Genomic DNA, 13,792 nt, shown 5'->3' with positions numbered 1-13,792 from the left:
CTGTTGGGAGCCGTTACCTAACTTTTCTGCGTGGCGTCGGATAGACCGACGGTGGGGCACCGGTTCATCGAGTCACACTGCGCCCTGAGATAGCCGTTGGGTCTTCTGACAGCTGACGTAGGTGTCACCGGATAAACCGATGCTGGGCCGTCGGTTTATCCGGTGGGCGTCGGATGATCCAGTGCTGAAGGAATCTTCAGCTGAGGCGCTGACATCATTACTCCGACGCGATACACCGGTGCCCGTCAGATCATCCGGTGTTGAAGATTTTGCTTCAGCGCGATAGACATGCTCTCTGGTACATCCTCCGGTGATTGCTCCGACGCTCCATCTTGGCACCGTCGGTTCATCCGGTGCCACTTGGCCTCCCACCGGTGCCAACCGGATAGACCGGTGCCTCTGCATCGGATCATCCGGTGCCACTGGTTTATGCAGAACTCGTCCATTTCAATCATTCTTGAGTTCTTTCTTTGCGTTTTGTTTTGCTTGACCTTTTTGCTTCATCCATGGGATCTATTAATGTTCACTTGACAAACTCATTAGTCCCATTGATTGCATTGTTACTCAATCACCAAAATCACAAAACAATGGCCTAATGGGGCCATATTCCTTACAATCTCTCTCTTTTTGGTGATTGATGACAACACAATCAAAACAAGCATAAATTTTGCAAAAATTGAAAAATTGAACCACTTACACTTTCTTGGATGCTTACCATCATCTAATGTCAACTTGGCCTCCCCCCTAAATCCATCATCTCCCCATTATTTTTCCCCATGTTTGCTACTTCTTCTTCTTTTTCTGCCCCTTTAGAAATAAAGTGGTTCCCCTTTTGGGTGATACTCATTTTTACCTTGCTTTAATCCACACCTCTCCCCTTTGAAATCAAATCACCTAAAAAGGCCTTGCACCCACAATATGGCTCAAAAGGAAAATGTTAGTAGTCTAGTGAGTTAGTTCCATTAATTATGATCCAATTGTATGATATCAATGAAGATACCAAATTAGCAATTACTAAGGTGGATCACAAAATCACGAAACTAGCATGACATGAGCTAAGCTTTCCACAAAGTGTGTGCACAAAATAATAATGTGAAAATCAAATGCGCAACTAGACATTTGATGTGAAAGCTTAGATCATATCATGCACGGAGATAGCTTTAAAATAACAAAGAATTAACAAAGATATTAATAGAATGAGTTTTTAGATCATGCATACCTCCGAGGGAATTAATTACCTTGTATGTACCAATTGAAAGCCTTGAAGTGAAGAGCACTTGGTACACCAAGGTGAGCAAATGTATGAGCACATAGCCTATGAACTTAGATATAAAAATTTAAGTCCAATAGAGCATGGCTCAATATGCATGAAAGCACACTACTTTATCTAATCACTCTTATAGAGTTGTTAATTCACATTGAGAGTGAACAACATTTTCTTAGAGTGTTAACTCCGGAAAAAGACTACAAAAGATAAGCTTTAAAACATATTAGTCTCAAAATCACAAACCATAGGATGAACTCCCCCTAAATGTGTGCATTTAGTGTTTGAATCACTAATCAAATGTATGCACATTGTTTTTGACAATAATGGGAAGTTTACCCTATAGCTTGTGCACATGGTACACAAATGAAACACATACCTCATGAAGTCCATGTACCATGAAGAGTAACTTTGTGTAGCTTTCTACACACTTATCAAATCATGTAGGTTGCTCATGGTTTAGATCATGACACAAGCAACCCACCATATATAACACTAGGTGATGCAATGCAAACAACCTAGCAAGGCAATGGAGCTACATGATTATTGAATTGAAATCTAGCTATCATTATCTTATGGGGGACTTGGGCAATAAGTGTCGAAGATGCGAGCTTGGCTTATTTAGCTTGAATCCTTCATCTTTTAGTTAGCCAAGTCTCCAAATCCCCCGAAGCCATTCTTAGGCTTCAAGTCTCCTTTGGAACCCACACCATTTGAGACCCCTTCATATTGGTGATGACATTCTTAGGCACCCAAATGGAGTGATTCCAACTCCTTTTCTTCTTCCCAACCTTATGAGCAACCACCTTACCATTGGTTTTCTTCTTGATTACATAGGAGGTGCTAATGTTTTTGTTCCTCCGATTGGGCTTGGTGTAGATGAGAGAACTCTTGATTGTGAGTTTCTTATTGTTCTTCTTATCGGAAGGCTTCTTCTTTGGTTGAGAACACTTGTTGGACTTGTGGCCTTTTTGATAGCACTTTGAGCAAATCACGGTGGACCCCTTCTCAAACTTTTTCACCATGTATTCACGGTTATCTTGAGAAGGTTAGATATTGCTCTCTATGCTCTTGCACTTTAATTAGGCCTGGGCATTCGGTTAGAACCGAACCGATCGGTTCAGTTCTTCGGTTCCCAGAGAAGTTCGGTTCCTAGAAAAGGAGGACCGATCGGTTCTTTTCAGAATCTAGAACCGAGCAACTTCGGTTTCGGTTAGTTCGGTTCGGTTCCGGTTTAATCGAAGGAACCGAGTTTTTACCAAGCCAAGGCAAAAAGAAAGAAGGAAAAAAAGCTGCCGCGAGAGGGGTGCTGCTGCTCGGGCAGGTGCTGGCGTGCTGCTGGCCTGCTGCCGTCGATGGGCCGCCGCTGTCGATGCATCGCCGCACGCTGCCACCGCGAGACAGCCGGAGCGGCGGCGGCTGGCTGGGGCCCGGAGCGTTGGCGCCAACGTTGGCCGGGGTGTGCGTGCCTGCGCGAAGCGGCGGTTGTTGGTGCTGGCCGAGGCGTGTGCACCCACGGCCGTGCGCTGCCCTGCACCCCTGCCACCGCCAGGAGGAAGGGAGGGAGACAGCGGTCGTGCGTGGCGCCGCCTCACTGGTAGGGAGGGAGGGAGACGGGGGTGCGGCAGGGCGCCGCCGTGCTGGGACTCCGAGAGGGAGGGAGGAAGACTGGGGCGGGGCGGGGCGCCGCCGGCTGCCACGCCGGGAGGGAGGGAGACGTGGCCGGGCGGGGGCGCCGCCACGCCAGGAGGGCGGGAGGGAGGCGGGGCGGGGCGGGAGGGACTGAGGGAGGGAGTGGGAGCTTGGGGCTGGGCGACTGGCGGCTAGGACTGGGAGAGAGGCAGGGAGGTAGTAGCCCTAGGGTTTGTGTTGGTTGTTGTCTTGTTGGGCCTTTAATGGGCTGAATGTTGACTGCCTCGGTTCTTTCAGTTAACTGAGGAACCGAACCGAATTAACCGAGGAAGTTTGGTTCCTGAGAACCAGGAACCGAAGAGGAATCAAAATTCTCGGTTTCGGTTCGGCTTCGGTTCTTGGTTTTTTCGATTCGGTCCTCGGTTCTCGGTTTTATTTGCCCAGGGCTACCTTTAATCTAGCCAAGTCCTTCATGAGTCTTTCCACTTTTTGCTTGAGTTCATTATTCTCCTTGGCAATGAGATAATCACATGATTCTACAACAACATTCTCATAGCATTTCTCATTGCAAGGGTTAGACTTATCAATTGAATCAAAACAAGAAGTTGAAGCACTATTAGTATCATTAATGCTCCCAATTTTCAACTTGTGCTCTTCATGCTCTTCGCTAAGCAATTTAAATTTGCATAACAAATTTTCATAATTTATAGCAAAAATATCATTAAGACCATTAAGAGCATTAATATTTTCAATTTCATTTGATTGCTTCTTAATAATTTTTTGGTGCTCATGAACTAGTTCAATAAGTTCTTCGTATGAAGGAGAATCAGAGTCATCATCACTTACATCATTTTTCATACCTCAGGCCATAAAGTGTGTGTGATGATGATCCCATGTTGATGCGGGTGGTGAAGTTCTTGCTTGATTCATCACTTGAGATTGCGCTTGATTCTTCACCACCATTTACCCATTCACCAAAGATGGCAAATGATTCATGTTTGGGCTTCTTCTCCTTTTTTTTATTTTTTCTTCTTGAATCTCCTCTCAACTTTCATTTATTAGTGATGAGATCCATCTTTGAGGAAGACCATATACCCCATTGAGTTGATTTCTTGCAAGCATTTGTTCATCCTTTTGACTTGCTTGTAGAGATTGGAGTTCATTGGCTCTTTTTCATAATTTGAGGAGTTTTTGCATGCCTCCTCTTCTTTCTCTTCACTTGAGGTACCTTTGATGGCCATCTTCTTCAACTTCTTGGCTTGCTTGCATGCAAGTGCGCTAAGTATTGGTGAAGAAGGTGGCGCTCTTGGCTTGATGTCATGACGTAGCTCATGGGCGATCACCTTGTTGAGAATTTGATTTAGCGTAAATGTATTGATTTCTTTCTCATAAAGAATTGTGATCACCAAATCATAGTCCGGCCTCCGTAGTGAGTGAAGGATCTTACGAATGAGCTTCATATCATCAATTTTCTTCACATCTAAAGAGTTAATTTCATTCACAAAAATATTCAACCGTGATTATATAGATTCGGCATTCTCATCATCAAGTTGCTTGAAACTATTAAGTTTATCAATGAGAACATGATATTTTTCATTTGCAACATCTTTTGTGCCCTCATGATTCTCACTAATAGTTTTTCATAAAGCCTTAGCATTTTTACAAGCAAACACACGGTTGAACACGTTATCACCAAGAGATTTTAAAATGGCACACTTTGCAATAGCATCATATTGCTTCTCTTGTTGACTATTGCTCTTCACTCCATCACTAGTTACCCTCCAAACATTTAGACCCTTTGCTTGAAGGTGAGATTGCATCAAAATCTTCCATCGTTCGAAGCCCGTACCATCGAAATGTGGAGGAGGTCCTAATGAATCCATCACTTCCCCAAAGAGCTAACTCAATTGGCGGTGAAGCCTAACCGATCAAATGAGCCAGTAAACACAAATTGCCAATGGAATTGGATTTTTTTGTGAGAGAAGTGAGTCTCGGCTCTGATACTAATTGAAAGACCGGATCGGGTGCTCTAGCCTAAGAGGGGGAGGGGGTGAATTAGACAATTTAAAACCTTAACCTATGGCTCCAACTAAATTGCACAATATTAAACTAAAACATACTATATATACGTGCAACTAAGGTTGTTCTAGTGTGAAATCCCTATCCCAAAAGAATTTAGCAACCTATAGCCTTTTCTATCAAAAAACTACTCAATGAAAGTAAAGACATACAAGAATTGCTAGTATGAAATGCGGAAACATAAAGAGCGAGATAGGAGAAAGCAAACTCTTGACGCGGGTGTTTATCCCGTGGTTCGGTTAGCCACAAAGGCACACCTACATCCACGTTGTTGAAGCACTCACTAAGAGTATTGCTTCTCGGCAATCAAGTCTCTTCCGCGGACTCAACCACGGTCACCTTGATTCTGTTTTTCACTAAGAAGCTTCTCCATAAAGGATGGGGGTTTCCACGTCCCCCGCATAAGATCGTCCACGCCGCTCCACACCAAATCGGAGGGTCGTTGACGTTGCCGGCGAGCCTCAAAACTCCAAGGGGCCGGCGCACCAATATCTTCTTGTAGTTCACTCTAGAACCAGCTCACAAGGTACAACACCTTGCAATCTCACTCACTAAAGAGCTAACCTTTACACAACACTCTCAAAGTGTGCTAAGGACTAAAGATATGAACACTAAGCTCTTGGATGGTTTGGAGATGTTCTTGGGTGTGGGTGTGATGTTTCTGAACTCCAGCAATCTTCAAATGACCAGGGGAACCCATATATATAGACCACCAAGTGGAGAGAGCCGTTGGGAGCCGTTAGCTAACTTTTCTGCGTGGCGTCGGATAGACCGACGGTGGGGCACCGGTTCATCGAGTCACACTGCGCCCTGAGATAGCCGTTGAGTCTTCTGACAGCTGACGTAGGTGTCACCGGATAAACCGATACTGGACTATCGGTTTATCCGGTGGGCGTCGGATTATCCGGTGCTGAAGGAATCTTCAGCTGAGGCGCTAACGTCATTACTCCGACGCGATACACCGGTGCCCGTTGGATCATTCGGTGCTGAAAATTTTGCTTCAGCGCGATGGACATGCTCTCTGGTACATCCTCCGGTGATTGCTCCGACGCTCTATCTTAGCACCGTCGGTTCATCTGGTGCCACTTGGTCTTTTCCACGTGGCCTCCCACCAGTGCAGCAAATTGCACCGACACCTATGCGTTGGTTTATCCGGTGCCAACCGGATAGATCGGTGCCTCTGTATCAAATCATCTGGTGTCACTGGTTTCTGCAGAACTCGTTCATTTCAATCCTTCTTGAGTTCTTTTTTTGTGTTTTGTTTTGCTTGGCCTTTTTGCTTCATCCATAGGATCTATTAATGTTCACTTGACAAACTCATTAGTCTCATTAATTACATTGTTACTCAATCACCAAAATCATACAACAATGGCTAATGGGGCTACAAAGTCTTACTTTCTACTTCGGTGTAGCGGGCAGCGCCCATGGATGCTGCACAATCGTGTTGGCACCAGCTACGGACACTAACAGGCACTCAGACTCGTGGAGACAGTCTCTGGCGTGTCCAAAATAGATAGCCAAGCACAGATCTTTTAATCTACACCCAAGGAGTGGGCCCTCAGCGCAGCATGAGTAATCCCTTTTTTTTCTATTTTTACTAGGTACTTCATCCGTTCCGCAAAGAGTGTAGTTTTAAAAAATTTCGGACACATTACTCATCCAAAGAAATAACTTTGTTGCCCCTAATTACTTTTACCAATTATGATTAAAAACCGTGTTATTTATTTAGTTTTCTGAATCCTCAATGAATGCATATACATTGGAACTAGAAAAATAATATGTACTAAATATTTGATTGGGTTTATGTGTTTTCCTATGCAATGTTTTCTTGATACTTTGTATTATTTTAATTAAATTGATCTCATTACAAGTTAAAACTACACTCTTTGTGGGATAAAATTTGAATGCTAAAATTACACTCTTTGTGGGATAAAATTTGAATGCTAAAACTACACTCTTTATGGGACGGAGAGAGTACATCCTAAAATACATTACTATATACTACATTAATTAATATCACATATGTTGATATATATACTATAGGGAAAACACATCATGGAACATCACACATATATAGTACATTAATATAACATATATTGAACATCACACATGTATACTACATTAATATCACATATATTGAAATATATACTGCATATCATAAAATATATTATAGGACAAAAGCACAAGGGAAACTACATTTTATACTATATAGAACATCTACTCCCTTCATTTTTATTTACATGTCGTGTTAGGTATGTTCTAAGTCAAACTACATATAGAATTTGATGGCATATGACATGTAAGAAATGTCTATAGATTTGGATGGCATAAAAGGGTTTTCTCGTAACTTTTCAACTTCAATAAACTCCACACTCGCTCACTCCATTGAAAGCCGATCACCTGCTCTGCTCCACAAGCTGACACGAACGGTTGGTCACTCGTGCTGGCCACCACTGTCACTGTCCGTGGCGGTACCAGCAGCGGCGGCGGCCGAACCTGAACCCGGCGGCCGGCATCCCCGTCACCGATGAGGCGACGACGCTGCCGCAGGCCCACGGCTGTGCAACCACCACAGCAGGTTGGTCAGCGAGTTGCCATTATCATGCGCGGTGAGCTCTCGGATCTTGGCCAGCGCCGCCTCGGTGTCGTAAATCCCCTCCAGCGCGTACACGAACCCCTTCCACCAGTCGCCGACGCCGTCCCTCGCCAGCGCCGGGAGCGTCCACTCCACCAGCTCCCTGACGAACGCCACGTCCGGGAACAGCGCCTCGCTGATGGGCAGCAGGGGCAGCAGCTGGATCCCGAGCCGGCACTCCTTCCACTCCGCCGGCGCGAACCACAGCGCGCTGTCGCGCTTGTTCGCCCACAGCACCCCGACGACGCGGTTGCTCCCGCTGAAGTCCGCCTCGTACATGCCCTCCCCGTCCCGGACGTGCCACCACGTCTGCGCCGCCAGCATCTCAAGCGCCGCCAGCGTCGCGCCCAGGGAGGCGAGCCGCGCGTCCCCGTAGGTAAGCCCCACCAGCGCCGCCGAGTAGTAGGCGCTCACGGCCTCGCTGGTGCTCTCCTGGTTGCGCCCGTCGGGGATCGCCGCCAGACCCCCCGCCCACGAGTGCAGCGTCCAGAGGTCGAACATCCGCAGCCGCGTGAAGAAGCTGCCGCCGCCGCCGCCGCCGTACTTATTGTCGCGCGACACCGTCATGAAGTCGGCCACCATGGCGTAGGCCTGCGGCGCGTACTGGCGGCCCCAGCTCGGGTCCAACCTCGCCAGCACCGCGATGGCGTACAGGAAGTAGCCCAGGTGGTAGTGGTGGTCGTTGTAGACGCCGAACCCGAAGTCGGCGCCGGAGTCGGTGAGCCCCTGCAGCGTCACCAGCCCGCCCCACGTGGCGTCGTACAGGAAGCCGTTCCCCTGGAAGCTGCCGTCCAGCCAGGGCGTGACGGTGGCCGCCAGGAACTCGCGCACCGCCGGGACCACGTCGGCGCACCCGACCTCCTCCGCGATCACCGCCAGCCGCGCCGCGCGCGCGACCGCCTTCCCGTAGAAGTAGGACGAGGTGGTGGTGACCGCGGCGGGCGCCAGCGCGGCCACGTCGGCGCGCAGCGCGGCCACCACCTCGGCCACGCCGTCCGCGCGGACGCCGCGGGTGGAGTGCCACGTCGGGGGCACCGGGTCGGCGCGCAGCGCCCAGGAGCAGCCGACGACGCCAACCATGTCGCCGTCGATGCTCCGGTACCGGAAGCCGTCGATCACCCGGACGCTGGCACGGTTCTCACAGCCGCCGGCGGCGAGTGCGAGTAGGCGGAGGTGGAGCGGGTGCGCCAGCATTAGCAGCTCCCCGTGCCCCTCCCTGTGCCAGGCGTAGTCGACGCAGAAAGGCCGGCCGTTCGGGTTCACCGTGGCGTGCCCCGCGGTCGGGAAGCAGCGGCTGTAGCGGTCTAGGACCGGCTCCATGGACGCGTCCGGGAGGTAGGCGACCCGGATGGCGCCGGCGAAGGCGGGCGCCGAGAGCTGCGTGGGGGTTGCCTGCGCGAGGCGGATCGGGGCCGAGGCGTAGAGCAGGAAGGTCTGGCCGCTGTCCATCCGGAGGCGCCACTTGGTCCATCCGTGGTGGCTCTGGCTGGAGCTGAGCTCGACGAAGGCGTGGACGGACGCGACGGAGATGTCGGTTGGGCCGGTGGCATTGGTGGTGACGGTGACGTAGGGGCAGCCGCGGACGAGGTGCGCGCGGAGGGACCGGGACACGTCGAGCGTGACGGAGAGGTCGTCGAAGGCCGACACGACGTGGCGCTGCGCGCTCCCGGCGGCTGCGGCGGCGTCAGAGACGGTGAGGTCGGCGACGAACGCCTGGACGACGGAAGACGGCGAGTGGCTCCGCGACGGGTAGCAGACGTCGAGCGCGCCGCCGCCGGGGGAGCGGATGGAGTATGGGTGGATGTACTCCGGCATGTCCCCGTCCTTGAGCACGAAGTTCTGGAAGAAGGCGTTGGTGGGCAGCGGCGCGGCGAGGAGCGCCGGTGCGAAGAAGCGGGACGGGTCGGGAACCACCGTGGACGTGGCGCGCGGGAACGCGGGGTCTGCCTGCACCGGCGCGCCCGGGCTGTGACGGCCGCGATGCGGCTGCGGCATGGCGGTTGCTGGTTGGTGGCCTGGTGGGGGCGGGATCCGGGAGGGCCGGGAGCCGGGAGCGGAGTGGGGAGGGGCCTGGGCCGGGAGATATGCGCGCGAACGGATGGCTGGCCCAGCTTGCCTGCAGCCGCTAATTAACCAAGGAAGCTTTTATACTACGTAGTACTGATCGATGGACACTTGGACAGTTGGACAGAGATGGTTAACTAGCGGCTAAGCGTTTGTGTGCTAAATTTTTCTTAGCACGGTGATGATTGTAGTGCTGGCAATTATAATTAGTTGAGTAGAAGCAAATAAAGAGGCCGGGAGTGAGACGTGCGACAATGAACAGAGCACGGATCGGGAAAAGGCTTGCCGTGGCGGCGAATGCTTTTGCCCGTGAAGCGAGCTAGCTAGAGCGAAGCGAAGACGGCCGGCAACGGCCAGGCGGCCGTCGGTGCTCGTTGCCTCCTTGGTTCCGGGGGGGGCCACTCACAAACCCGTCGCGTAGCGAGCCACGTTGCCGGTCTGCTTGTTTATTTAATATTAGGTGAGACCCCGCACGGCATTTCTTAAATAAAGTTTTAAGATGAAATTTAAAAGTAGAAACAATAAGATGATTGTATGGCAATATTTACTGAAAATTAGTGCAAAATATATAAATAGATGGTTCTATCCTAGTGGATAGTGATGTGGCGTCTGATATAATGGATTCCTATATGATGTGGATATATAACTGACATGTTAAAAGGAATAGATGATATGAATTTTACTTGCATATTATTTTTTATCGAATTTGGCAAAAAATGATAAGCTAATAGAAGAAACATCAATAGAATATTTGATCACATTGAAGAAGAACAGGTGATGAAAAATAAACTTTAAGTTAATAGATTAAAGATTGAAAGTATTGCACATAGTAGAGATGACATGAATATTTTTTGTTTATCGAATCAGGTTAAAATTGATACGCTAATAGAAGAAACTCCAATAAAATATTTGAACACATTATAAAAAAAATATGTGATGAACAAAATAACATATGTATATGACTTATATTAATAGATTAAAGATTAAAAGTATTGCACATAGTAGAGATGATACGGATATTTTTGTAATTAATAGAAAAAATATGAATAGATTGCATGAAAGAATTGCAAGTTAGTGAGACACTTAGTGAGAAATGATGTGGACACATTGCATGAAGAAAGAAATAGTTTGTAGATGCCATCTATAATTCTATATAGGTTATATAGATGGGAACATATCGGGTGGAAACCACAATTTTGTGAAAACCCATGCAAACCACGGCAAAAAAGTCATCTAAATTCACCCAAAAAATCACACATGTAGATGATATGATGATACATAACCTTGTAAGTATCTTGTCCAAACTCGACTTCATTTGTGAGATATAAAAATAATAAATTTCTAACAAATCATCTGGACAGCTTTCTGGCTTGAAATTTGTTATTTTTATATCTCACAAATGAAGCCGAGTTTGGACAAGATACTTTACAAAGTTGTGTATCATCATATCATCTACATGTGTAATTTTTTTGGTGCATTTAGACGACTTTTTTGCCGTGATTTGCATGGATTTTCATGAAATAGTGGTTTCCACCCGATATGTTCCCTATATAGATAGCATCACCGCAAGGAAATAGAGTACCAGCAAGACAGACGATTGCCTTTTTTCAGTTATTACTACGGAGGGTGAGTGCTGTAACTGCGACGCTGACTGAGGTCACTATGTCGGTGTTTCATTTCGGATCTCGCTTTTCTGAGAAGCAAGATTTTGTGACAATTTAGCTATCGGGAGAATCGACTATCTGAATAAGCTAAGTGTTTAGCAATTTTGATTATTGTAATTGATTATTTGATGTGAGGAGTAAAATATCTGAAGTACTCCGGAGATTGATGATATCTCATTTTCTACGAATACGAGCAGAAGTCATATCTCTACCAAAAGATTGAAGAACACCAGAAATTTTCATAATTAGTGAGATTGCTTCCGAAAATATCTCTAAGCATCTTCATCAATTTTGAGGATTTGTTGGCTCAATATTCGAAGATGCTCATAGAAGTAGGATTTGCATCCGTACGTTCATAGGGATGAGTTTGCTTACGTTGTAAGTGTCCGAGTTGTACTGTGTAATCTCAAAAAATATCCCTGAGCTTCTTCAGAAGAAGAAACAAGTTGCTTCTCACCGCTTAGGCAAAAACGTGAGGCAACAACTTTAAAACGGAATGGCATGGCCGGCAGCGCCGGCAGAAGGTCCGGTAGATTGAGAGCAGTGGTGAATCTAGAATTTGGACTTAGGGGGGCTCATCTTCCTCTTCTTTCTTTCCCTCTCTTTTTCTTCTTCTTCTTTCTCATTTTCCTTCACCTCCTCTTGATTCATTTTCCCTAAACCCCCATCACCCCCCTTCGCTCCGCCGTTGATTGAGAGGTCAGGTTAGGGTCCGATTGATTGGCTTGTTTTCTGTCGAGCCAGACTCCCTGCATATGAGTGTCGCATGATTGGTTAGCTGCAGTGATAATCGGGTCGTCCAGCGGGATGCAAGATTCTGTCTTCAGCTTGGCTTTGAGCATACACAAACTTTGCCCGTTTCTGCCGGGCCTGGTTGGGGTGAGCTATATGAGTGAGAAAGAGACAAATGTGTTAAACAGATAAGGGCGACCACATTTGTGCTCCAAAAGCAGTCCATAAGGATTAAAGTATTTTATTCAACCTACCTCAACAATTGTGGAATTGATCCTTAGAGCACTCCATAGCTAAAGATACCCATAGGTTTTATGGGCTGCCCATAAGGGCATGACCATGGTTAAAGGATCACCCGGTCCATATGGATGGGACCCACCAGCGGTCATTATAGCTACAGTAAACTCCACGATGTATACAGACAGGGTAGGTACGAGGCCCCACAGGTGACTCTCTCTGTGACCCTAGTTGCGCAAGGGTTGTAGCAAAAAGTAATATATTTTATAGATGACTTTTGGGGTTAATACTATAAAGATCGGCTTCATAATGTATATGGGTGGGCTATAAGTGAAAGTACATCTAGGCCTCTAATGGGTTTTGGTGAGTTGAATGACAATATGATTAAAGGACTAACGACCTTGTTGAAGTTGTCACGAGCAGAGATTTATTTGAAAATCAATTACTATCATTGGCTCATGTGATAAAGAATCAAACAAAAGGAAAATATTGTTGAAAATCAAGCATGAAGTGGAGGAAAATAGAAACAAGTATTCATGCATTGATCAAAGATGGTTTCTAGTGATGGCTTGACATAATGAAGAATTATTTGTCTAAAGGATCAAAGGATCATGATCTCAACATAAAGACAAAGAAATGAAGACATGAGAATGAAAAGTGGGATTCATTGTTGATGTGCAAAGCTTAACTCAATGTGGCATGGGTAAGTGGTGAAGAAACCAACCGAATGACTAGTGCGAGGGACTAAGCAAGCTTTGATAAAGCGACGGCTTACCATGTGCGAATTGCTAGGGTGAAGTTTCTAGTATCCGTGGGATTTTCTTAGTATCATATATAAGCCTTATTGGGAGAAGGAATGCAATACATCAAATATTTTATGGAGTGACTTAAGGTTCCAAGGACATATTTAGAAATGTATTGGGAATTAGCTCAAGTATGGATTTGCTCAAAGTAAAGATGCAATGTTGAAATTCAAGGTTGACAAAGTCAAAGTATGGCAAGACCGGAGTGATTCAAGGCTCAAGTGGTTTACTTGTGTTTTATATTTAATCTTGAGTATAGGTATATCGTACTATCAATAGGGATACAACGTTGATTGATTGACTCGGTCAAAAGTGCTCAAAGGTCACCCCAAGTGAGAACCCTGAGAGAAAATCCTGTAAAACTAACTCTAAAATACTTGGATGATCAAATCTTGGCTTGGTGGACCAAGTGAAGCCTTCTAACTGGGATTTGGTGTTCTCTGATCCTGACCGGTCTGATCAGTCCCAGGGTCTAACTGGTAGTTTTAGTCAGACCAGTCTAGGGGACCGGTCTGACTGGTCTGCTTTGACAGTTCAAACAGCTAATTTTTGAAAGTTTGATTTATACCCCTTGACCCTCTCTTGCCAGTGCAGCTGGTTCCCTGGCTACTCTTGATCTTCTTGAAACATTTTCTTGACCAGCTAGCTCTCCCCAACACTCTTTGTGAGTTGTGCTAACTAG

The 13,792-nt window shown here is 46.9% G+C and overlaps 1 protein-coding gene across 1 annotated transcript; it reads right to left on the bottom strand.

The window, feature by feature from the left end:
- Positions 1–7,186: 7,186 nt before the first annotated feature.
- LOC120680480 (probable endo-1,3(4)-beta-glucanase ARB_01444) lies at positions 7,187–9,668 on the bottom strand. Its single transcript, XM_039961972.1, has one exon. It carries the CDS (start codon positions 9,603–9,605, stop codon positions 7,497–7,499), a length of 2,109 nt encoding a protein of 702 aa, XP_039817906.1. The 5' UTR covers positions 9,606–9,668; the 3' UTR covers positions 7,187–7,496.
- Positions 9,669–13,792: the final 4,124 nt, after the last annotated feature.

The sequence above is a fragment of the Panicum virgatum genome, chromosome 7N (genome assembly GCF_016808335.1).
Source record: "Panicum virgatum strain AP13 chromosome 7N, P.virgatum_v5, whole genome shotgun sequence".
NCBI classification, from domain to species: domain Eukaryota; kingdom Viridiplantae; phylum Streptophyta; class Magnoliopsida; order Poales; family Poaceae; genus Panicum; species Panicum virgatum.
Note: the sequence above shows the minus strand (reverse complement) of the source record. Positions and strands in the feature narration are given on the sequence as shown.